At 42.7% G+C, this 27598-nt stretch overlaps 1 protein-coding gene across 1 annotated transcript in view; it reads right to left on the minus strand.

Annotated features, from left to right (window-relative positions):
- The window catches only part of AGBL4 (AGBL carboxypeptidase 4), a 1392624-nt gene that overhangs the window by 255261 nt on the left and 1109765 nt on the right, over window positions 1-27598 (minus strand). The window contains exon 8 of the mRNA XM_005284894.5: window positions 2331-2445. Coding sequence (XP_005284951.2) covers window positions 2331-2445 — 115 coding nt within the window. The remainder of the gene's footprint in view (window positions 1-2330; window positions 2446-27598) is intronic.

Below are 27598 nucleotides of genomic sequence, written 5' to 3' on the forward strand. Positions count from 1 at the left end.
CCAATTATGCAGTGCTGTGTATTGGGGGGAAAACTCCCTGACAGAGGCAGGAGATCAATTTACAACCTGAAGTATGAAGTTTAATTCACCATTTCATTATCCTAGCTTGCATAGCGACAAATGTGAACCCTCAATGAGCCAGAGGAAGTCACCAGCCACGACTTTGAGAAAGAGGGAGATAATGCGAAGAAAATCCAAACGACTGAGAACTGCTCAGCATGACACTTAAGACTCTGCCTGCATCCGCAGTGTGGAACTTACGCAGCCAACAGATCTCTGAATCCTACAGTCACATATGCACAGCTGCTCCCTGGAACTGTTTGTGTGCTAATCCAATCAGGGAAGAGAAAAGTACAAGATGGACTTATCTCACCAATGACTGGTAAGCATCAGAGTTGAAATTTCAAATATTAGCAATCAATCCATGGAGGGTTGTTGGGGTTTTTTTGTGTTTTTTTTTTAATTCAGCCAATAAATTCAAGCAAATAAATCGTGATCTGCCTGTGGATTTTCCAAGAGCAGGAAATAAATTGTTGTAAATTACTAGCTCAGCGCTAGCTAACTACAAATCATGCATATTACCAGGCATTTTGTATTCTTCTCAACATAATAGGTAACATTCTGCTTATTATACTCATTTTTAAAGTTATTAGCTACATTAGGCCTTTTGCAAATAAAGTAAAAAATTGCAAACAGATCAGATGCTTTTCCAGCTACCTCATTAACAGTCCTTTTAGTCCAGGAGAGCTGAAATTTCTGCATAATATGAAGGCTAAAATGATAATGTGCTATCAGCTCAGCAATTATGAATGGAACTATAATGTCCTTTCATAATACCTGGCATCCCAAAGGACCCTACAAATTATGGGCCAGACGTATGTCTGTGAAGCATCATGCACCTCAATAGCAGTGTATAAATAATAATCCTGCAGGAAAATCTACAGGGCAGGTAGGTTTATGTGGGGAAAGGAAGATTACTTAGTAGTCACTGGAGTTCTCTAAATGTTTTGCCTTTGCAGATCCTAGGAGTAGCATAACATGGCTCCTGGAACTAGTTCAAGACCATAGGACCATTAAGAGGTATGACCATTAGCATGTACACCGAAGGCACAGCCAACATTTCAAAGTGCCATTATAAAAGAAATAGCCCCATAATCCCACCTCTGTTCCTCTCTGTCTCTTCTAACCAACTGAAGCTACTCCAAAGCAGCAGGGAATCCATGGAATGTCAGTGTGGATCTGAAGAGCCCATGCCCACCCAAAAACTCTCAACAGACCTAACCTTTACTTCACCCACGTGAAATTTGCCTATGTCATTCCCTGCAGTCAGAGTTAAGAAGGTAGCAGACAACTGAAGGAGGACAGCCGAGACGAACAGTGGAAACTAATGAACTAACTCATCAGCACCATTTTCTGCAATACGCTGATGCTTCCTCAGAGGTCTCCCATCCATGAACTAATGAGGCCCTATCCTGCCTAACAATTAAATACCTAATTAGATCACAGCCCAAGGTACTATGGCTGCAGTGTGTGTTATTTAGTCCTGCATTATAAGCAAAATTGCATACAGTACATTAAATCTCTGAGGGGCCTCTCTTCCAAAGATACGTGTGATGGATGTAATTGCCCACAAACAAATCATCAGCTAATCAGCTGCTTTTCATTATTATCTCCCACAACAAATCAATTTTGTAAATAAATGCATTTAAGAGCAAATAATTTTAGAGAAAACAAAAGATTTTGTGAATATGTTTTCAACAGAGGAGGAGGAAAAGTGCTAATTCAAATATTAAAATGAAGCAAAATTAACATAGGATGGGATGATTATTCCATTCCATGTATCACTACCTATTACCGTAAAATAACAGACAAAAATCTGTGACTTTAATGGATGATCTGGGTAGCTGAAGAGAATTGTGATTGACTGAAACATTTACATAGAGGCTGATGAACAGCATAATGAATGCATTTACAAAACATGGCTAAGGTCTAGTGAGGATTTAGCTGAATTTAATTCAGACATCCAAGGGGACTTGTAGAGCAAATATCCTATAATAAGCCATAGGCATAGTCCTGCATGCCTTACTCAGGGCCAATCTACCACTAAATACAGTTGCTCAATGGGAAGTGAGTTCAGGGAGACTTTTGCCTGTATGAGGACGTTTGACCCAACCATAGTGTTTGGCCATATGAGAGCTGTTAGTTCACATGTAATATTTTATTTCTGCACAACGTCCAGTGATGAGAAATAAAGAAAACTCAACTGTGTCACAGTTAGTGGCAAAACAATGCCAAGTTCTGATCTGCAGTTTCAATAGGACATACTCTACCTGTAGTTTCCTAGATATACCCCATCTGGATTAAGCATTGGAGCTATCTTGAAGACCAAGTGATCTCGCAATACTTTGGCTATGGGATGTTGGCTCACGAGGAAGTCAATTATACCTGGGAGAAACGAGAAAAATGTTAAGATCCTCTGTGTTAGAAAATGACAATGTCAACATGGATTTTAGTTGCAATTCTGAAAGTTGAAATAAAATTAATATTCCTTTCAGTTCAACACAGAGCTCTGGCCTCCAACGTTTTGCAGGCACTCACGTAGTGCTTTTAATTTTCAAAGTGCTTTACAAACATTAGCAAAATAATCATTATACTCCAATGAGGTAAATAAGTATTTCATTCCAGCCCCCTTTTACAGATGAAGAAGCCAGATCCTCACTGGTTGTAAATTGGCATAGCCCCATCGAAGTCAGTGGATTTACACCAGCTGAGTATCAGGCCCACGGAAACTGAGGAAGTGAGACGATAGGCTGGATTTTCCTCTCGCTTACACCAGTGTAAATCAGGAATAACTCCACTGAAGTCAATGGAGTGACACCAGTTTAAAACCAACGCAAGGGAGAGGAGAATCAGACCCTAAGTATCTTTCCTAAGCTCAGTCAGTAGAAGAGCCAGCATTAGAACTCAGAAGTTCCTGTCTCCCCATCTTGTGCTCAGATCACTTGGATACACCTCCTCTCTCCTAGGGCTGGCGTTGGAGTAGGGAACATTTCCCACCTGCATCCTGCAATTCCTCCAATGCGCTGAAGGAGATTGGCAGCACTAGCAGCGGGGGAGGAAGCAGGGCTGCGTTGTGTTTAGATTTGCCTCTTCTTCCTCCACTTAGTTGACGCTGATAAAAAAATAGTTGCCACCAAACAAATGTGAAGGCAAATTGAGTTCCTTTGCAATCTTGAGACACCCAGAGATAGGTCATGACTATTTTCTATTTCCTATAAGATCTACCTTGTGAAGCAAGGACCTTTTACTGAATTTCCCCTGAATAAAGCAAATCACGGAGCTCTTGTAACAGGACGAAACTAAGCAGAGAAAAATTAAGGCAGATCATTAGAAAAAATTCACTGATTGCGAGAGCTACTAGACTATGCAGTAGTCTCCCCAGGGAAGTACTGGCAGCCCCATTACGTGAGTCTTTTAAGACTGGGCAGGGCAGAGCACCAGGGAATATACAGCAGGAAATATTTCAGCAGTGATGGCCTGGGCTAACTAAATTACTTTTAAAACTTCTGACATCTCTTATTTTTCTGCTATGATTAAATTACATTATTTGAATCCCACAGACCATGTCAAAGCACTAGGCACAGTAGTTTGGTTGAACTGTAAAGCACAGCACTGGTAAACATCTACATGAAAGTTGAGGCAAAAATCTACCAAACCTCCCCCAAATTCAACCCATTTACTAAGATCCATTTTGTACTTTAAAAACCAGCAGATCTAAACTACTGCTGCTACTGTTAGTGAATTCTACAGCGTTGTGGCACATGGGAGAAACCAGGGCTTCTAGATTCTAGGATAACTAGTCTATAATTGACCCTAAACATCCATATTGTTTGGTCAACTAATGACTTTTTCTCTGAAGATCTTGAAGGAGAAAGGATCTCTTTCCATAGTGAGGTTTTCCAATGGGAGAGAGACTCATTGTGAATTTTTGGAGCTGGATTAGCACAAACGTAATTATATTGTTTAGGAGATGTTTCTTCAGCTACAAATATGAAAACTGAATGTTGATCTGCTTTTTGGTGGGTGTTACATCTTTTTCTCTTTACATAATGATAAGAACATAAAGAAATCCAATGGGCAGAGCCAAGTCCCAAATAACCATGTTTACTAGTTATACATAAACACACCATGCCTAGTTACATACATTCTGCTGCTATGACTGGTTTTTGGCTGCTTCCAGAACATAGCACGTTGTGAGCACCACTAGAAGGCTCACAACTATTTAAAGGGCTACTACCCTATTCCTATACACTATAGTGGGCTATATAGACACATGCCTCGGGTTCTCCTCAATTACTGTTTTCATTCTGATAGTTGTTCTGGCTGCTAGCCCCAATATGTCTGAGTTCTGCTTTGATGGCAACCTCTGCCCCTGAAGGGCTGGTACAGGCTTTTTCCTGCTTTGTTTCTGTTATTTAATGCAGTCTCTCTTGTAGATCTTGGCAAGGACATCTCACTGATTATTTAAATTTACATAGGAAACTCTTGGTTTCTTGTACCAAAGTCTTAGGTAGAGGGAGGTATTCAGAGCACTGCAAATAGTTTGTCTGAATCATGACAAGATCTTATTGGCAGGAAAAGGATAATAAGGTATGTCTACACTGCAGTTAAAAACCCGCAGCTGGCCCATGCCAGCTGACTTGGGCTTGTGGGGCTCAGACTAAGTGGCTGCTTAATTGTGATGTAGGCGTTTGCGCTTGGGCTGGAGCCTGGGCTGTAGAACCATGTGAGATGGGAGGATGCCAGAGCCCGGGCTATAGCCAGAGCCCAACCATCTACACCACCACCAAAGGGCCCCTTGGCCCAAGCCAGCTGACAGTGGCTGGCCATGGGTATCTAACTGCAGTGTACACATACCTAAATGTTTCAACCAAAGCAGTTTCTTCTTTGCTGTTAGACAGCACATTTCTTGATTCAAGGCCTGCCACATGCCACACCACAAAGCCTCTTCCTCCTAATGAATTCTGAAGTGGGATTCTTCTTATTTATTATTCATATTACAATAGTGTCCCCACCGAATCAGGGCCCCATTATGCTAGGCACTGAACAAACACATAAGAAGAGACAGTGATTGCAGTGAAGGGCTTACAGTCTTTATAGACAAGACAAAGGCTGAGGGGGAAACCAAGATGATGTGATTTGGGCAAGGTCACACTTTAGGTCTGTGGTAGAACCTAGGTTTCCTGACTCCCAGTCTGATAGGCTACCTACTAGGTCACGCTGCCTCCAAGTTACTAAGCTCCTGTTGAGATATTTGCTCTACCTTTTCCGTATTCTGAGACTACAGATACCTGAAGCTGAGTAAATGCTTCAGCAATTATCTGTTAAGGAAGGTTCTATCTCCTTATTGTGGGTCATGTGATAAAAATAATACGGCAAGAGTTAAAAAACAAAACAAAAAACACTGAAGTCTAAAACAGAAGTAAGAATAGCCCCAAGGAGCACAAGAGAAAACATAAATGGAAAATGTATATTTATGCATGCACACCCCATCAGAAAATTATTGTAAGCAACCAAAAATAATCACTAGAATTAGTGCAGAGCTTTTCTTTTAGAGGAACTTGATGATCCAAGGATATTTAAAATTAAAAGATTGATGCTGGATTATTAAAAAAAATACCATCTCACAGAACTTGGTTCTTGTTTTAATAAATCAACACAAATTAAATTTTACAGTTTCTATAATCAGCAAGAGATATATCAGTGTATCTCATTAGGCCAAGGTTAAAAATTTGGCAGCAGCCAAAACCCATTTAATATCATTTACTTCAAGGCAGGCACAACAATATAACAGATGCCCTAATTTATTTGTTGGTCCTTGTCTTAAAATAACAGTTTGGTGGTAAACAGGAAGGGTAATGATGCCAGTCACCCTTGTTAGTGGCTAATAATTGCTTAATTTGTCCACTAATTGACCTGTGCTACTGTTGAGGCGTTGATCGTGTTGCAGGGCATGAAGTAAACAAGGCCACTGGAATGCTACCTTAGAGAATGACTTCTGGAAATGAATCTACTTATTGCAATAAATTTTCTCTTCACAGATGAGCAGATTAATTGGTCTGCCAATTAGTCTGCTATTAAAGAAAAAAGTGCTGCCCATAGATTGGTTGGATTTTTGGAACCATAGCTGCAGTCCGGGTCACATGAAGTGATCCAATTTGAATCAGCCAAATTGAACAAGAAATAAGGCAAGCATTATTTTTTAAAAAATTATGTCTCTGCGGCTAAAGACCAAGGAAATTCTTGATGAACTCAATTCTGTCTTTCTGAAGACTTCACAATAAAACGGAGAACAAGATGGATGTGCCCAGTCACACAAATTAAAATGTGGAAAATAGCCCCTACGTTTATAGAAACAAAGAAGTATAAAAATATGTGACCTTTTTATTTCAGACATGATCCATTCTGGAAATTAATTATCATTTCCATTATTATTTGCAATAATATACAGTTATAGATACTGCCTTTACCCTGAACAGTTCATAATATAATTTCAGACATGGCACAAAGTCCATGGAAGTCTTTCTATTGGCTTCAATGGGCGTTTGGTACTGGTCCCAAATAAACTTTAAAAAATGAAAATACGGTGAAGAAAATAAAAGAAAAAAGAATAAATACAATCGCACTCAGTTTAGCAGGTGTACATCATCTTCATGGTTCCATTAATTTAGGGGTGTTTCTTTGCCTGATCCTGCCTGCTAATCCAGCTTCACTAAAACTTTACTAGCGAAGATCTCCTCCCAACTAAATCGGAGTTACTTCTCCATTTTTACTCTTTGTCCACTTGCTGCCTTCAACAATGCTGGCCACACTCTCGTCTCTCTCCTCTCTTGGCTTCTGCACCTCAGAAGCTCATTGGCCCTCTCTGATGCCTGCTCCTTCAGCATTTCTTATTTGCTCCCCCACGCGCCTTTCTCCAAGTATTGGTAGATGTCCCTCAAAGTCACTCTTCCACCTTCTCCATCATGTACTCTGTCCTGGCAACCTCATCCACTCCGACAGTTTCAACTGTCTTTATGTAGATGATTCCCAAATTAGCATCTGTACCTCTGACATCTTTCTTTCCATCTAACATTTCTGGCTGCTTCTTGGATTGCCCTTTATCACCTCACACTCAGCACCATAAAGTTGCTTCTTGCTCCCTCTTCCTGATGTCTTTTCTCTATCCACATCAATAATATGTCAATATTTGTGTAATTGTATAACTCTACAATATGTTTGCTCCTATTACTGAAAATCTAATAATTGTAGATTCTAATACAATATGACATTTGGTAATGCAAACATATCCTGGACTCTGTCTTGTACGTGTCAGGAAAGAAGTAGTAATTCATATTATGGGAGCCATTTGCTAACAACTGAAATACATACTGGTCAGAAAAAGATGTTGTAAGATTTACTGCATCTTGTAGCTAAAAGTAAATACTTTGCATTTTGGGATCAATCAAAATGATGTAAATTGCATTGCGAAATAATAATACTAAATAATAAAAAAACAGAGGTATGAACACTTCAGAACCACTTAACTGTACAACAGGAAGCAGTTTTCCCATTAGAAGATGGTAAAGAAGATGTGCGTGAGGTCAGTACTTGCAAATTTGAGAAAAAGCAACGGTATCCCTTTTCCTTTGAATTTAGTGCTGAAAAGTACCATATTAATAGGCCGAGTACCTGACATCCTCTTTGTCCATAGAGCAGGTAGAACATGAGTAATGGTAGCATAAGCGTCCCCCATGCTGCCATACCAACATACATCAACAATGAGCAGGAAGGAACTTCCTGTAGGTATACGAGGCCCTCGTTCATTCAGCCATTGATGGATATTAATGTGTTAATGGATATGAAAAATGAAGTGCACCATGATGCATCCCAGGAAGGTGGGACAGATATCATTTTAGCACTGAAGGGGGGAGGGATAGCTCAGTGGTTTGAGCATTGGCCTGCTAAACCCAGGGTTGTGAGTTCAATCCTTGAGGGGGCCACTTGGGGATCTGGGGCAAAATCAGTACTTGAGCCTGCTAGTGAAGGCAGGGGGCTGGACTCGATGACCTTTCAAGGTCCCTTCCAGTTCTAGGAGATGGGATATCTCCATTATAATGTCTTGCAGAATGCATACTAGCAGCAAATCAGCCTTCAACACAGACCCATAGACAGAAACCATTAAATAATTTCTTATTTTGATGCATTTCCAAACTGCAATAAAAACAATGTTGATAAATGAGAAGAGTTAGCTTGGATCCTGGATACTGACATGATCTGGAATCTTGCTGTCACTAGAATTTTCTCTAGAAAGGATCATCACACAGAGTGATCCATAATTACATGGTTAATGTGATGCTGACTTCACTCCTTTCTGCAGTACTCTTCCTTCCACCAAGACTTAAAAGCAGGCTGCTGAACTCAGATGCAGGTAAAAACCACTTAAATATTTGGCGAGAAGGGCGGGAGACTTCACCCTGAGGTCAATGCTAAGGGAATCCTTATGGAGATGACTGGCAATGCCTTATTAATGTCTTTTCAGATGTCATTTTTCACTTCATATCCACAGCAAAATTAAAATGTATTGTACCTTAGTCATCAATACAGAGTAGATTTTAAGAGAAATATTGCAAAACCAAAACAAAACAAATGATTTATTTCAAAAATACACATTGAAAAAAACAAAAAACCTCTTAACTTAGAAGATAAAACATAGAAAAATCCCAGGCTGTATTGCAGTTGGGGCTGCCAGGCTGTATTGTAATACAAATCATCAGCATCAGCATCATCTCAAATGTAACTCATCTGAACGTCTTGATTCTGCCAAACGGGGCTGGAAATTTCACAAAACGCACTACCATGTACACAGCTTATCTTGCTTTATTTGGATATTTCTGTTCTATTACAAGGGCTAGCTAGAACGAACATCTCAAGAAGCATGAGAAAATGAGAATTAATGTGAAAAAAAAACTGTTAGCTGAAAAAAATTCCAATTTCAACAGTTATTTGGGGTTTGAGTTTTGGCACAAGATTTGGAAACGAGAGGCATTTTTATTTTACCAGTTTACCCATCTCCTTTGCTAGAAGTAATTTGTAGTAGAGACCATAAACTAATTAAGATCAAAGATAGTTTAGCACTTTGTGCTATTATTAATATGGGGAAAAGATATTTAATCCTTTCATCATATTTATTTCCCAGATGTCTGCATTATCCCTTATTTATAGACGTGTGCTTTACAGGAACGTTACAAGAGTATGGAAAGGAACTCGCAGTACTTGGGATGTGGATTCAGTGATGCCTACACTGCCCTCTAATGGCAAATATGGGAGAAAAACACTGTTGGATCAGCAGAGAATATGAAGAAATCACCAAGGTCCTTTATATCTCCTAAAGAACATGAAACTCTTGACAAGAGAAAACCAAACTAGAGAAGATAATTTTGCATGATAGGATGGATAGAAGCTAATCAAGGCCAAAGCAGACAGCAAAGACAGGTGCACATTCTACATGAACTATTTCATTTTGTGATTAAGTTTCATTTTATCCAAAGAAGAAAAGAAAGGCAACAGGGAGCTGACTGGGTCTGTTAGAACACAGCATTTTCTTGACCATGGGACAATTAATCCCCGACTAAGTGTTTAACTATAAAGTCTCCAAGTGCTTTGATTTTAGTGGAAAAACAAACCAAACCTTATTCCTTGAGATTGGTTGGCTAAATGCAATCCAGGGAGTCTGGCAACGATACAATTCCAAGCGCTGCTTCAACTGAACTTTCAGTATCATACACAAGACAGTCAGGGCTAGATTCACAAAGGGACTTAGGCATTGTGACACAGAGGCTAGGTCTACACTGGGGGGGGATCGATTTAAGAAATGCAAATTCAGTTACGCGAATAGCGTAGCTGAATTCGATGTATCCTATTCGACTTACCCCGCTGTGAGGACAGCGGCAAATTGACCGCTGCGGCTCCCCCATCGACGGCGCTTACTCCTCCTTACGAGGTGGGAGTTTGTGCGTTGATTCGAGGATCAGTTTATCCATCTAGATGAGACGCGATAAATCAATCCCCAAGAGATCGATTTCTACCCGCCGATCCGGGCGGGTAGTGTAGACTAGCCCTCAGCATCTCAATGACTAACATTTAGGTGCCTAGAAAACCACTGGAATTCACAAAGCCTGAGTGAGGCACTCAGGCTTCCTTCACAATGAATAGAAGGAAATAGACACCTAAGAATGGGATTCACAAACACGAGTATACTAAGCGGGGAGTCACCTATCTCTGCTTAGGATTCTCAGCTGTTAGGTGTCTGTGGAGCACCTCCCTCCGAACTTTTGGCCCAATGTTTAGGGTACTCAACTGGAATGTGGGAGACCCCCATTCCAAGACCCACCTTTGCCTGAGGGGGAACAGGGATTTGAACTGTGATCTGCCATTTTGCAGATGAGTGCCCTAATGACTAGAGTGTGGTTCTCAATCAGGGATACATGTAACCATGGGGGTACACAGAGGTCTTCCAGGGGGTATGTTAATTCATCTAGATATTTGCCTAGTTTTACAACAGGCTACATTAAATGCACTAGTGAAGTCAGTACAAACTAAAATTTCATACGGATAATGATTTGTTTATACTGCTCTATATAATACAATGAAATGTAAGGGGGAAGGAAAAGAGAAGGGGGGGGAGAGTTTGACTTTTAAAACATTTGATAAAATCAGTAAAGAAACACAGTAACAACAAGAAAATAAATTACAAATTCAAAAATGATTGTCTATCCCCAACACCATAAAGTGCATTTCCAATAGCCACCCCTCTGAATATATTGATCCAAATTGCTTAAAAGAGGATAATATCTAAACTCCAAATGAAGGTGTAAAACCATGAACAATCTAAAATACCAAAGAACATCGTTAACGCCAGTACCAAATAATGTATATCTACTTTTTTAAATGGCCATCTTTGCTTGACCCAGAATGAAGTTTGCAAGGCATACCACAGATCTACAAACAAGAATAAGGTTATAAACAAGGGGTTCAGCATGCAACCTTGGGAACTCCATCTGCCTATCCTGCATCCTCAGCTTAAAAAAACTCCCAGCGTAAAAAGGCTTTGATTAAAAAAAAAACAGGTAACATATTGAAACTGACACCCCCACGGTCCAATAAAAAAAAGTTCCCTAGCAAAATCCAAACCCTCTATCCACTGAGGAAAAAGCAAAGACCAGTTGCTTCCAAGGAACAGGTTCATCCACAAACAACAGTTACTCTAGAGACGGCAACCAAAAAGTAAAAAGCAACAAAGAGTCCTGTGGCACCTTATAGACTAACAGATGTATTTGAGCATAAGCTTTCATGGGGGTCATGCATCCGAAGAAGTGGGTATTCACCCACTTATACGTCTGTTAGTCTATAAGGTGCCACAGGATTCTTTGTTGCTTTTTACAGATCCAGACTAACACGGCTACCCCTCTGATACTTGACAACCAAAAAGTAGTGACTCTGCTCAGAAGGTCAATGAGACCCTAAAGCCCCACTAGACTAGGCAGAAGAGTCAAGGTAAATACTATTTCCACCTTTTCAACATTTCCATGAACCCCTCCAAATTCCAACCCAGAATATCATCCAGTCCCAGCATAATTCCTAGTGCCTAAAAGCCAGTTCAGCTCCACAATACCTCCCCACCCCTCCCAGCAAAGTCATGGGGTGGGAGATCACTCAAGCCCCTAGCAGGAGTCACTCATCCCACAATTTATGCCAGCTGAGGAAGTCTGCTCAAAATAGTGCTGACATTCATTGAAAACCTGGACATCACAATCCTGAATAATAAACACAGTCACATCACCAGCATATGTGGAGACTTTCTCCAGAGTACAAGTTGGAACAGGGAGAGAAAGGCCAGAAAGACGCTTTCTCTACATGCATAATAGAGGCTCAGTAGAAAGAGCATACAGTAACCCAGACAGGGAACAACCCTGACTCCCCTACAGACTGGAAGGGAGTGCTAAAGACACCATTCACCTTAATTAGACTATATATGTCGGTAACACACACACACACACACACACACACACACAAAACCAAAATCAGAAAGGATTCAAAATAAAATAACCATGGCCTGCAAGATCAAAAGCCTTATCTTGATCCAGGGAAGTCAACCAAATATGCAAATCAAACATCTGAAACACTGACATTACATCCTGCAATAGGAAAAGGTTATAAAAAAATTGACCTGTTGGAGACACAATAGAGCTGATCAGTGTGCAGGACCAAACCAAACACAGCTTACAGTCTGTTTGCCAAGGCCTTGGGAAAAAGATTATAGTCGGCGCAAAGCAGGAACACAGGTCTCCAATGCGACACCTCCCCAAGGTCCCCCTTCTTAGGCAACAAGGTAAGAAGCGCTCGATGACAATGGAGTGACAATATCATCTCCCTGATGGTCTCCTGAAAAACCTGGAGCAAATCAGGCCCAAGAAGGGTCCAAAAGGCCTTTTAAACCTCAGTAGGCAGGGCCGGTGCTACCATTAAGGCAAACTAGGCAGTTGCCTAGGGCGCCAAGATTTGGGGGCGCACGGCTGGGGGGGGGGAGGGAGCACAAGGTGGAAGTTTCACCTAGGGCGCGAAACTTCCTTGCACTGGTCCTGACCTCAACAGTGTGCTGTCCCCAACTGCGCTGATCAAACTAACCTGTTTTGTAACACCCTCAGAAACTGGAGCCCCCTCCACCTTCAACGGCCATTTATTTTATTTATTTATTTTTTGCTTGGGGCTTTGCCAGCAAGCCAGAATCCTCAGCCAAGGCCACAGATTACATAGCAACAGGCTCAACCTCCATTTTACAAGCAGGCACCACACAATCAGTAATATAATCTCCCCCAGGTTGTAAAGGGGGACCTAACCCCCCAGAACCAACAACCCCAGAGCCATCTGGAACCTGTTCAGACCCGGTCTCTGTCACAGCCACCCCACCCTGCTCTTTCCTCTCAGAACTCCCCACATTGCCAGACACAGGGTCCCTGTTCCCAGAGGCCCACTTGCCTCTTCTTAGAGCACTGACTGATCAAATGTGTTGGATGTCCAGCACGAAAACAGGCCATGTCCTCAAGTGGCAACAAACACAATGTACTGAGATTTCCCCAGTCCTATACTTGAGGGAAACGTTTAACGTTTTGGGAGCATTGGTGAATATAGTATAAACCTGCCTATGAGAGGGCAAAGACATGCTGCCCTCTGCAGCTTTACAGCCCAAAGGAATTCTCCTAATAGGGCTAGTGTTCTTATCACAGCTCACCAGGTCTCTAACCAACTGCTAATTTCCTAAAAGAGGAGGAACATTAGAGATAATTTTCAGAGCGGTAGCCGTGTTAGTCAGTATCAGCAAAAAGAACAGAACTGGAGTACTTGTGGCACCTTAGAGACTAACAAATTTATTTGAGCATAAGCTTTCGTGGGCTAAAACCCACTTCATCGGATGCATGCAGTGGAAAATACAGTAGGAAGATATATATACACACACACACACACACAGGTCATGAAAAATGGGTGTTGCCATACTAACTATAACGAGAGTAATCAGTTAAGGTGGGCTATTATCAGCAGGAGAAAAAAAAACTTTTGTCGTGATAATCAGGATGGCCCATTTCCAACAGTTGACAAGAAAGTGTGAGTAACAGTGGGGGGGGGGAAAGAAGGGAAATTAGCATGGGGAAATAGTTTTTACTTTGTGTAATGACCCATCCACTCCCAGTCTTTATTCAAGCCTAATTTAATGGTGTCCAGTTTGCAAATTAATTCCAATTTTGCAGTTTCTCATTGGAATCTGTTTTTGAAGTGTTTTTGTTGGAGTATTGCGACTTTGAGGTCTGTAATCGAGTGACCAGGGAGGTTGACGTGTTCTCAGACTGGTTTTTGCATGTTATAATTCTTGACATCTGATTTGTGTCCATTTATTCTTTTGCGTAGAGACTGTCCAGTTTGGCCAATGTACATGGCAGAGGGGCATTGCTGGCACATGATGGCATATATCACATTGGTAGATGTGTAGATGAATGAGCCTCTGATAGTGTGGCTGATGTGATTAGGTCCTATGATGGTACCCCCTGAATAGATATGTGGACAGAGTCGGCAACGGGCTTTGTTGCAAGGATAGATTCCTGGGTTAGTGTTTTTGTTGTGTGGTTGCTGGTGAGTATTTGCTTCAGATTGGGGGGCTGTCTGTAAGCGAAGACTGGTCTGTCTCCCAAGATCTCTGAGAGTGATGGATCATCCTTCAGGATAGGTTGTAGAACCTTGATGATGCACTGGAGAGGTTTTAGTTGGAGGCTGAAGGTGATGGCTAGTGGCGTTCTGTTACTTTCTTTGTTGGGCCTGTCCTGTAGTAGATGACTTCTGGGTACTCTTCTGGCTCTGTCAATCTGTTTCTTCACTTCAGCAGGTGGGTATTGTAGTTGTAAGAATACTTGATAGAGATCTTATAGGTGTTTGTCTCTGCCTGAGCAGTTGGAGCAAATGCCGTTGTATCTTAGAGCTTGGCTGTAGACAATGGATCGTGTGGTGTGGTCTGGATGAAAGCTGGATATATATATATGAGTTTAACACCAAATGTTGAGGGGGCAGTACAAGGAGAAAAAACACCCCACACAACAATCCCTTCCACAACCAGCTGCTCAACACGGCTAAGCATGGCAACACACACAACAGCCGTGCTGGTGTAGGAGGCGTAACTCACATTTTTAAACCCAATCACTTTCCCACAGCTAGAACGCACTCCTCCACTGAGCCAGAGTTTAGAGGCAAAATCCACAACCCATGGCCACAGGCTAAATACTCAGAATCCACAACCACCAGAGGTCTCTGTTCCCCACATGGTAGCCCAGGGGGGCAGACAAAAGCAATATGGAAATTAAACCCACAACCACCACAAAACTAAACAAACTCAACAAAGCAAAAACCCATTTCCCCAACAGAAAGAAACACGGCGAGAACAGCAAAGCACATCCACTCTCATCCTTACTCACCCAATCAGCAGATAGGGAGAATATGACTCTATAGCCTAATGGCTAGTACATGTCCCAGGATGTGGGAAACCCAGGATCCAGCCCCCACTTCTACTGACTTTTTAATTATTTATCCCCTCACTGTAGTACCTAACTGCCTTTCACAGACAATCAATAGCACCAGCATAGTCCCTAGTGCACTTGTGCATGTACTGCCATTTTAAAACAGAACAGTTTTAATCAGCACAGGCAGAGAAGTCACTTGCCTGACTTTATGGAGTCAGCTGGGATAGCCTGATTGATTGGCAGTATGTTGAGATATATTACAGCATATTTGTTATTTTAGTTACCCACTGTGACAGACCCAGACCAGTGGGGTACAGGAGTCTGGTAGAGGGCAAATATATTGGTCACTGGATGAGTAGTTTTCTGTTCCCTGAGTGACCAGAGCAGGGGCTGCACTAGAGTAATCAGGAACCTGCTAGAACCAGTTAAGGCAGGTAGACTAATTAGGACACCTGGAGCCAATTAAGAAGAAGCTTCTAGAATCAATTAAGGCAGGCTAATCAGGGCACATGGGTTTTAAAAAGGAGTTCAGCCCAGTTTGTGGTGGGAGTGTGAGGAGCTGGGAACAAGAGGTGCAAGGAGCTGAGAGGGTGTGCTGCTGGAGGACTGAGGAGCACAAGCCTTATCAGACACCAGGAGGAAGGTCCTGTGGTGAGAATAAGGAAGGTGGCCATGGGGAAGTAGCCCAGGGAGTTGTAGCTGTCATGCAGCTGTTACAGGAGGCACAATAGACAGCTGCAGTCCACAGGGTCCTGGGCTGGAACTCTGAGTAGAGAGCGGGCCCGGGTTCCCCCCAAACCTCCCAATTGACCTGGACTGTGGGTTCTCCCAGAGGGGAAGGTCTCTGGGCTGTTCCCCAACCCACATGGTGAATCTTTGAGGCGAGAAAATCCGCCAATAAGCGCAGGACCCACCAAGATAGAGGAGGAACTTTGTCACACCACATTGGTGTAATCTGCATCTCAGTGCAACTCCAGGGCTCCCCTAAATACTGGATTAAAAGCAAAGGAAATCTCAAATAGTGGGACAAAGTAAATGTGCAGGGGGGAAAAAATTATCGAATTAGATTATGGCAGATGAAACACTCAGGGCTCCAATACAAAATGCAGGGAGTTTATTTAATTTGTTACTTTTTTAAAATAAGACTATGCTCACTGACTTGAATTAGTAATTTACCTGTTTTAAAATATGCTCGGCCTTTGGAGCTAGTCTTGTTTTCCAATGTAGTGAAATAAATGGGAAAATAGCCAGTCTCCTAGGGAGCGTGCTAGCTAGCTGGACTGCCAGCGCAATGGAATACTGTTAGCATCGGCTGCACAGTAAACTGTGCATCTGACATACAGGCTGCATGCAAAGGAATTGATAATGACTAGCAACAAATGATAGAAGCTCATTAGTGCCAGAGTGCGACACTGAGGACACCCACAGTGACTGGGTCAAATTAAGCACAGTTTATGCTATTTCCATTTGTTCATGTTTTAATCATTTCCTATAATGGTCGGTATAGTTTAAAAAAAAATAGATTGCTGTAAATTATAAATCCGCCCCAGGAGCACAATGTACATTGATTTCATCACTGCATTGTGACTTCCTGAGTGGAAGCTTCATAAATCATTGAGGGCACGTGGACCTGATCCTGAAGGTGGCAGATCCACTCAATTCCCATCCATTCCCAGTGAGCGCTGAGAGGCATAAGTTCTCAGGCCATAATGGAGAAGCCTGGGACCACTAAGCAAACATGTTGGGTCACACTGCACCACCGATTGCTAGGTAGAACTCCTCATTGATTTGAATGGAGTCTCCTGCTTAACAACTGACTGCATGATATGGCCAGTTAATTTTTACTTCTCATTAATAAACCAGCTTTGAGAAGCCTGCACCTTAACATTCCTTGTTTAGGTGCAGAGAAGGACCCAAGCCACAAAGCCCAGATGCAGAACCTGCCCCAACGTACCAGAGTTCAGATGTGGCATTCTGAACTGGTGCAGGCCCAGCTCTATTTGAAGCAGTCAGTGGAAAGGGGTGTACATGGGTGGAGTCAGGTCAGCTTCAGAAAATTAGTACATAGTAAAAGTAAGGGATTTCCTGTTTATATTCGTGAGCCATGACTCCTTCTCTCTGCTTGTGTAGGTCTGGAATTCCCAATAGCAGCCCTGAAAGTGGTGTTCCTGACTTATTTCTGAAAAATGGCAAGATTTGGAAAAAATATACTGTCAGTAAAACAGCTGTTCTCAGAGGTTTGAACAAGGTAATACGAGTCACGATGCCAGTCTTGTGTTCTTAGCTCTGCTAACTGACTTACCGTTGCCAAGTTACTTAGGTCTCAATTTTCAAAAAGGTTACTGAACTTGAGACAACTAAGGCTGGATTTTCAAAAGAGCTCAACCTCCATTTTAGGGACCAAAGCGAGTGGCTAGATTTTCAGAAGAACTCTGCACATTTGCAAATCTGGTCCTTTTTTAGATGCCTAACTGGGAGCTCGGTCCTTTGAAAATCTGGCCCTGAAGAGGCCTGTTTTTCAGAGCGTGGGCGCCCAGCACTTTCTGAAAATCAAACTCCATTAAGGTGTCTCAAACTGGGAAACCACAAAAAGTGGAGGTATCCAAAATCTCTAGTCATTCTGGAAAATCTTGGCCCAGCTGCCACTGACCTTCCTACTTCAATATGAAGTTAATGGGTGTTGAAGGTGCTCACAGAATCAGACCCTACCAGGATATAATGGACTGACTGGGAGTGTTTTGCTGATCCTTTAAACTACAGGAAAGAAAGTTGGCTAGTAGGAGGACAATTCTGTTTTTTTTTTACTTTGGAAGTATTCCAGGTTACTTCACTGTAAACTGCACCTGGGATGACCTCAAAAATGAAATCAGTAAACAGAGCATAAGAGGCAGTGAAATAGGACCATGAGAATTGCCTCCCTGGAACAGAACACGGCCCTCTTCTTGTGGTTTTTTATCTGATGTGGTTTGAATGAAATAGTCTCCTGGCATCTCCTACGGTTCACTCAGATGTTCTGATAATCATTTAACTGCCGCAGATCCCCAGGAACCTGGTGGTCTGAACCTTTCTCTCTCCTTTATTTCAACTGGCAAGTTATTGCCTCAGGCCTCATTTTGATGCAATTTATATAGGGTTGTAGGGGAAAAAAATCTCTCTGGCTGCAAGGAAAGACTCGAGTCTGGAAATGGCAAGATTCTCAGCAGCAGTGGCAAACCCAGGGATTCAAGAGCAGCAGCAATGGGCTGCTAGGAAGTTTGATCAGACAGACTGCACGATGCTGACTGCCGCATTTGCCATATTACACCACCACCCTCCGTTGGTCCATCAGGATTAATATCCTGTTTCCAGCAGTGGCCAATATCAATCGTGAAAGGGGAAATAAACCCATCATGTGCCAGGTTCATCTCTCCTGTAATTCCATAGGGTCCGATTCTCCTCTCCCTTACACCAGTAGGACTCTGCTAACTACAACGTAATATACAGCAGCATGAGTGAGTAGAGTTACACCAAGGATGAATCTGTCTGGCAAACACATGGTGGAGAGAACTCCTTTCTGAACTCTGGGGTGATCAGCTCATGCCCTGCCACCTGCGATTTGAGTACCCCATCGCTAACTTAGCTTGCATAATTATTATTTTGAAAACAATCATAAAATTATCCTGCAGAATTTGTGCAACAGCAGCAGCCTATAAAGCTAACTTGAAAGAACATGTCAGACTTCTCAGAGAGAGAGAGAGCGCACATATCTGCAGGACTATACGGCTTTTCCTGCATTGCCTGAAGGGTTCATAAATTCACTTGCTCAGCTCAGGCTTAGTGGGTGGCTTTTAGGGCTGTCAAGCGATTAAAAAAATTAATCGTGCGATTAATCGCGCTCTTAAACAATAACAGAATACCATTTATTTAAATATTTGTGGATGTTTTCTACCTTTTCAAATATATTGATTTCAATTACAACACAGAATACAAAGTGTACAGTGCTCACTTTATTTTTTATTACAAATATTTTCATTGTAAAAAACAAAAGAAATAGTATTTTTCAATTCACTTAAGTACTGTAGTGCGATCTCTCTAGCATGAAAGGTGAACTTACAAATGTAGAATTATGTACAAAAAATAACTGCATTAAAAACAAAGCAATGTAAAACTTTAGAGCCTACAAGTCCACTCAATCCTACTTCTTGTTCAGCCACTCGCTCAGATAAACAAGTTTGTTTACATTTCCCGTAAATAATGCTGCCCCCTTATTGTTTATAATATCACCTGAAAGTCAGAACAGGCATACGCATGACATTGTTGTAGCTGGTGTCGCAAGATATTTACCTGCCAGAGGCGCTAAAGATTCATATGTCCCTTCATGTTTCAACCACCATTCCAGAGGACATGCATCCATGCTGATGACAGCTTCTGCTCAATAACGAACAAAAGCAGTGCAGACTGACACATGTTCAATTTCATCATCTGAGTCCAATGCTACCAGCAGAAGGTCGATTTTGTTTTTTAGTGGTTCGGGTTCTGTAGTTTCCGTATCAGAGTGTTGCTCTTTTAAGACTTCTGAAAGCATGCTCCACACCTCGTCCCTTTCAGATTTTGGAAGGCACTTCAGATTCTTAAACCTTGGGTCGAGTGCTGTAGCTGTCTTTAGAAATCTCATATTGGTACCTTCTTTGCATTTTATCAAATCTCCAGTGAAAGCGTTCTTAAAATGAACAACATGTGCTGGGTGATCATCCGAGACTGCTACAACATGAAATATATGGCAGAATGCAGGTGAAACAGAGCAGGAGACATACAATTCTCCCCCAAGGAGTTCAGTCACAAATTTAATTAATGCATTATTATTTTTAATGAGCATCATCAGCCTGGAAGCATGTCCTCTGGAATGGTGGCCAAAGCATGAAGAGGCATATGAATATTTAGCATATCTGGCATGTAAATACCTTTTAATGCTGGCTACACAATGTGCCATGTTAACATCTGTTCTCACTTTCAGGTGATGTGAGAAATAATAAGAGGGCAGTATTATCTCCTGTAAATGTATACAAACTCGTTTCTCTTAGTGTTTGGCTGAACAAGAAGTAGGACTGAGTGGACTTGTAGGCTCTAAAGATTTACATTGTTTTATTTTTAATGCAGTTATGTAATAAAGAAATCGACATTTGTAAGTTGCACTTTCACGATGAAGAGATTGCACTAGAGTACTCGTATGAGGAATTGAAAAACACTATTTCTTGTTTATCATTTTTACAGTGCAAAGATTTGTAATCAAAAATAACGTGAACACTGTACACTTCGTATTCTGTGTTGTAATTGAAATCAATATAGCTGAAAATACAGAAAAACATCCAAAAATATTTAATATATTTCAATTGGTATTCTGTTTAACGGGGCAATTAAAATTGCGATTAATCGCAATTAATTTTTTTAATCGCAATTAATTTTGAGGGGTTAATCGTGTGAGTTAAATGCGATCAACAAAGCCACTAGGGCTGTTGATTAGTTACCTTTGTTTTCTTTAATTTTCCTAATGTGCAATGAGGAGCTTGGAGATTTCCTTACATTAAAATGAGTCTATCGCCACCTGCTGGATGAGGTATTTTCTTCCCTTGATAAGAAACAAAAGGGTTTCTGGGGAAAACGGTGCATGGAGCAGATGATTGGTGAAATTAATGTCGGCACTGGAACATAAGCCCATAATGTTCTTCCTTCACCACCACCACCCTCATGAATCTCTAGAAGGAGAGACATGTGGTTAAGGCATCTGATCATGAGTCAGGAGAGCTAGGTTCAATTTCCAACTTTTCTACAGACTTCTTAGGTGACAGTGGTACAAAGTCACTTAATTTTTCTCTGCATTAGCTCACCCTCTGTACAATCAGGATGATAATGCTTTCTCCTACTCTGTCTGTCTTGTCTATGTAGATTGTACGGTCTTTGGTGCGGAGATTGTCTCTCACTATGTGTATGCACAGTACCTCGCACACTCAAACCTCAACTTCAGATGGGACATCTAGGCTGTACTGCAGAAGAAGTAATAATAGTACTTGAAGGTCAGTGCTAAGAGTGGTAGGTCTGACTGCATAGCAGCTGAAAACGTGCTGACCGCATCACACACACCTTTACGCAAAACAGCTTTCTCTGAGGCTGGGAAAAGTTTGCTTAACTTTTCTCCCAATTATTTTTCAGTTCTGGGCATTCTACATATCTAGAGCTTAGCTGAGACAAAGGAAAGGAAGCAAAGGCCTTGAGAGAAGTGTTGTCATGTCATTTCTAACCCCATTCCAAGCAAGAAGTACCGCCACGCTCCTAAAAAAAAGGTCTATTCTTGTGGAATTCCAGTTTTGCAGATCCAACAGGCTCACATAAGCGGCCAAACTGCACTTTTAAAGACCACTATCGCAAACTGGTGCAGTGACGAGCTATAGAAAGCCCTAAGACACAGAGGTCAGCCCAAGCGAAAGAGGGCAAGGTGTTACCAAGGAGTTTGAAACAGAGATTTCTCTTGAAATCTATGGAGGGAGAGGAAGAATATGTTTAACTATGAAACATCTAATATTATACTGAAAAAAATATTTCCTGACAAAACAAGCACCACATAATGAACTAGGATGACCAGGTGTCCGGTTTTCGAAAAGGGATCCTGGTGGCTCCGGTCAGCACTGCCGACCGGGCCATTGACTGTCCGGTTAGTGGCACCATGCAGCGGGGCTGGCAGGCTACCTGACAGCCTCCGAACCGCGTGGCTCCCAGGAAGCAGCTGGCATGTCCCCCTTCCGGCTCCTATGGGTAGATGCAGCCAGGGGGCTCTGCACGCTGCCCTCGCCCCAAGCGCTGCCTTTGCAGCTCCCACTGGCTGGGAACCGCGACCAATGGGAGCTGCGGGGGCTGCGCCTGCGGATGGAGCATCATGCAGAGCCGCCTGGCTGCACCGCCGCGTAGGAGCCAGAGAGGGGACATGCCGCTGCTTCCGGGACTGCTTAAGGTAAGCGCTGCCCAGAGCCTGCACCCCTGACCCCCTCCTACACCAGCCCTGATTCCCTTCCCACCCTCTGAAACCCTCGATCCCAGCCCGAAGCACCCGCCTGCATACCAAACTCTTCATCTCCAGCCCCACCCCAGAGCCCGCACCCCCAGTCAGAGCCCTCACTCCCCACCCATGCCCCAACCCCCTGCCCCAGCCCTGATCTCCCTCCCACCCTCCAAACCCCTTGATCCCAGCCCAGAGCACCCTTCTGCACCCCAAACCCCTCATCCCAAGCCCCACTCCAGAGCCTGCACCTCCAGCTGGAGCCCTTACTCCAGCCCCCTGAAAATGAGCGAGTGAGTGACAGTGGGGAGATCAAGTAACAGAGGGAGGGGGGATGGAGTGAGCGTGGCCAGGACCTTGGAGAAGGGGCAGGGCATGGGCGGGGCCTTGGAGGAGGGGCAGGGCAAGGGTGTTTGGTTTTCTGCGAGTAGAAGGTTGACAACCCTATAAGGAACACCAGTAAAGAAATGCAAAATCTATATTTAACAAAAAAATTTAAAACGGTCTCTAAAACTTGTGATTGGCTTGCTCCCTCAGTGACGAACTAAAAACACCGGCCTGAGCCAGGCATCATTCAGAGTACCAAGGCCATGCTTGAAAAGTTCCACCATTTTGATAGATTCTGTCATTTCCAGTGATATTTCCTATGCTTCAGATGGGGAATTCAGCTGGAGATAGTAGACTCTTCCAAAAGAACAGGACATTTTAAGAGTGGCTCTGGTGTGCTACAGAAATCTGGGTCTCCCACATTCCCTGACAAGTGCCTTAACTACTGGCTATTCTCAGAGTGAGGCCTGGTGTATACTGGGGAGAGGGTGTCGATCTAAGATATGCAACTTCAGCTACAAGAATAGCGTAGCTGAAGTCGACGTACCTTAGATCGACTTACTTCACGTTCTCACGGCATGGAATTGACAGCTGCCGCTCCCCAGTTGACTCCGCTTCCGCCTCTCGTTCTGGTGGTGTTCCAGAATCGACGGAGCGTGTTCGGGGATCGATGTATCGCGTCTAGACAAGAGGCGATACATCGATCCCCGATAGATCGATCACAGACATACCACGCGAGTGGCTCTCCCCTGCCCCAAAAAATTGTATCCCGGACCTGAGAAACCTTCCTGACAAAAGTTTAGTTGAAACAGCTATTTTCCCGAAAAAAGTTGGGGGTTCAAGATGATATTTTTCCAACCAAAAAGTTTCATCAAAAAATCCCCAATCAGCTTTTTAGCCAATGCACCTCAAATTCAATGTGCAGCATCTCTTAGAAACTTATCTTGGGCCTCTCTTGAGAAGATGTTCCTCAGCGTGACAGAATGCATCAAACTCTATGGTGAATTTGAAACAGGGCAAACACTTCTTAGGGGGAAGACTGCCAAATTCATTTTTACTTGTGATCTAGCCCAGAAATTTAACCCACTCCGGTTATGGTATAGGGGGCCAACTCTCATCCACTTTCAGAAACTACACCCTGAATACTATTACTTGTTGAAATGCATAGGAGGGAGTTAGTACTTTTCTCTGCCATTTATGTACAAAAATATTGTATGCATGTCTTCCTGTGGATCCTAACAATGGCAGCTGACAGCCGCTCCTAGAGGAAACCTGTACAGTTATTTGCCCTCATTTCCCCTGAGGGGACAAGTGAAGTAGTCCCTTTCTGTTACAGTTGATATGTGAAAACTTACACTAAGCTAGCTGTAATAGCACCTTTTGACTGCTTTATTGATTTCCGCTTTACTAGGTTTGCAGTTTCTGCTGTTTCCCCTTTACAGGCTTTTTCCTGTCCTTCGCACCGAGTGAACTAAAAAGGTAGATGACAGCCACACAACGTCCACTTTGGCAGGGCCACTTGTGGGATATCTGAAGGGATGTGTGCCTCGCAGGAAACCCCACACCTTCACCAAAAGTTAGCATCACACAGAAAAGATGTGCGATCAGTATAGAAAATAATTAGATTCCACGTACAGAAAATCCCCCTGGTGCTTTCATTGGATAAGCTACTCTTCCTTTCCCACCCCCTAACTTGTTATCTAGAGTTGCTTGCATCCATTGCAATACCTACCACATTACACCCCAGAGGTGGCTGCCTTTTGCTAGAGGCTTAAGCAATCTCCACTAGCATATGGTTTGTGATTTTGTAAAGAACTTTGAAGTTGTAAGGGGTCCGATGAAGCAATGATAAAAATCACTAGCACTGGAGAGAAAGAGAGATGTATGTACATTGCTCTCTGTGCATAAATGCATTGGTGGCGCAGGGTCAGAGGAGAGGTTGTGCGGGCATGATCACTCTCAAAGGATAAATTGTCAAAACCAAAGTGAAACAAAGAGATCCATTTGCACAGCAAAGTCTGTGACTTGAATTTCTGGCAAGCAAAGAAAGCAGGCATGTATGCAATACCTGAATTACTTCTGGGTGACTCATGAGTGGACCAGACTGCAAAGAAAGAGAAGGAGTAATTTATTAAACAAGAAGCCAGTCCTCAATGGGGATCCTCTGTCCAAGAAATGCTGCCTGCATCAGAACATTCCCCCTTGATTTTTGAGATGAAAGTCGTGTGTCTGGAGGTTGCTTCCACTGCTGCCGGATAGGGCTTGCTGGGCTGCCATTTCCACTGGGCCTCAGCAGAGGAAAGAAGATTTTTTTTCCCTCTGACCAAGTTCTGTGAGGGGGGACAAAGGCACCAGGGCCGGCTCCAGGCACCAGCTCGTCAAACCCACTCCTGCCCCTCAACAGCAGGAGTGGGTTTGTTCTTTTATTTACAGTGTATGGCATCCATGCAGGAATAAGCTTAATGGAAATAAATTAGGACTTATTTTTCCGACAAGGAGGTTCTGGTGGCTGACAGGCAAAAAAAGGCTTGCCGTGCAAGTGGCGATTCAGTGAAGATTCTAAGGAGAATGGTAATTAGCAATGGAGAGAGAAATACTCAGAGGCCTCCCACCAGTTGGACAGCCACAAGCGACTGCCACACCTCTGTGGCTGAGGAGGTTAAATTCTTCAGTAGGATAGAAAGAAGGGGATGTGTTAATTCTCGGTCATGTGTTTCTGTCTGAACACAAGAAAGAAAGAAATTACTTGTAGCTGGCGCTTTTCAGACTCAGGATATCCCAGAGCCCTTTGCAATGATGAGTTTAGATACTGACAATGCAGCGACGGGGGAGGCAAATGCAGCATCCTTCATAAGTGTGGCAAGATGCCTCTCACTCACATATCCCTGGACATTCAAAGTTGTTGCCTCTTCAAGAGCCATGAGAATCGAACTTCTCCCTGGGACAGGGAGATGGGAGTTAGGTTTAACGCCTTAGCCACAAGAATGCACCTTTAACTTGGGCAGCAAAGGGGGTTGCTTTAAAGTCCTCATAAATCATACAAGCCCCAAGGGAAGACCCAGAGAGAAAGATGCCATAACACAAGTCATGAGATATACAAGACCCACTGAGATCCATGCTTTGAGGTCCTGGAATGAAAGGCACCATGTGGGAGAATTGAAGATAGAGCTTTTCACCTCCTGGTGCTGCATCCAGCACCTATTTGGTGGTCTTCACAAAATGAGTTGGTGGTATCAGTTCAATTCCAAAAGAATACACGTTCCCATCATAAAAAATATTGCCACTATTGGCACCTTTGCAAAGATGGTCTTGTAGACAAGGCACTAGGATGGGCACTTGGCTGTGCTCCTAACTCTGCCGCCGACTCTCTACCTGACATTGGGCAAACCACTCAACTTATTAGCTTCACTTGCTGTCTATCAAATGAGAGGTCAGTGAGGTTAACGCCATTAAAGTCTGCAGGGTGTTCAGCCAGAACAGTAATCAGGGGCATACAAAAGCTTGTGGATAAATAGGTTGGCCTTCTCAGCAGCAGGGGCTGAATAGTCCTGCAGACTGAACTCCACTCTCACTGTCAGAGATGGGCCCCTCAGGTGAGAGATGGGGCACGTTGGGGGGCAGTTGGGATGGTGGATGAAGAAAGCTTGCACTGTTATTGAGCTATGCTCTACCTGCTCTGTGGATTAGCAGAAGACTCTAGTCTTCTAACTATATCATGAAGAGCGGCAGGTTGGTAACATTTACTTCTATGTAACACAAGTGGTTGAAATTTTTCTAGTGATTTTTTGTCACAATGAAAATTTTCACAAAAGACGTGGTGTTGTTTTTTCAAAATATTCTGTTTTTTAAGCAAAGTGAGTATTTTTTCAGTTTTTGTTGTGCCTTTCCACACCCATTCTCTTATTTCCCATTTTTAGGGACACAATGAAAAAGAAAACACACAGTGAAGGTGGGGGGGGAGATAAAAGGGAAAAAAGCTAGAACTGCCCCCCTTACCTCCCCCCCAAAAAGGTCTGATTCATGGAAATTGTCAAACAAACAAAAAATGGTTCTTTTATAAAACCTATGGAATGCAAATGATTTTGAATTAAAAACAAGCAAAAAAACACCACAAAAAACGAACATTTTTCTTTTTCAGCCATCTCCAATATGCAATTTCCCTCCATGTGGATCAGCAGTAAAGACTCAACCTGGCACCTTCAGTATCCAAGTACAAATGAGTAACTTCATGAGCTGGCAAAGTAGTAGGTTATTATCCTACATGTGAACAGGGCACTGGAAGAGGATGCAACACACATTTTAGAAGCATGTTACGTATATTTCAGAAATTGTCACTTTAGGGCCACATTCTTTTCTTGGGGTAAGTGGCTGAGGAAGGAGAAAAACATGCAGGAAATTCTATGACCTTCACCATTTGAACTTTTTATCCAAATGCTTCCTTCAAAGGGAAGCTTTTGGGAAATCGCAGAGACTTGGAGGCTGTCAAGGCTGATTCCCCACTCTGGCACTTCGAATGCAGAAGGTGGGGGCCCGCAAGGATTCTAAAAATTAATACTGGCCACTCCAGGCTTGTATTAAACTCCCAAGGTTACAGCTTCTTTCTGACCTTGGATGGGTAGATGCTGCCGACACGCAAGTGAAAAAAAACCCTTTGAAACCAGAAAGGCACACTTGGGAATTCCTTCCTGTGGGGTATTCTCAAGCACCTTTCACCGCCCTTCTGGGGAAGAGCTGAGAAAGAAAACAAAGGAAATTAGCTGTTGCCACCAGCTAATTAAACAACATATGCACAAACCTCTTAGGACACCAAAAAGCCAATCCTGTTCTTAAAAAAGGGTATTTTTTTTTAAACAAAGAAAGAAAATACATCTGGAACTTAGGCTTTTGCTAGATTTAAAGAACCCACTTACAAAAATTAAACATCAAGAATAACCTTCTTGAGGTCCAGCTTAAAGGTTACAAGCAAAACAAAAATATTTGGGGTTAGCACAGAGGAGTCCACAAGCCAATAAGAAATAAACAGAAATAAACCTAATTGCGTCTTCCTAGGCATTCCCTAATTTACTTACATATCTGGGGTTTCAGATAAGCAATCTCTAGGTATGACCTGATGGTTTTTCATACCTGGCTTTCAGCTTCTCAC

This window comes from Chrysemys picta, chromosome 8, assembly GCF_011386835.1.
Source record: "Chrysemys picta bellii isolate R12L10 chromosome 8, ASM1138683v2, whole genome shotgun sequence".
Classification (NCBI taxonomy): Eukaryota; Metazoa; Chordata; order Testudines; family Emydidae; genus Chrysemys; species Chrysemys picta.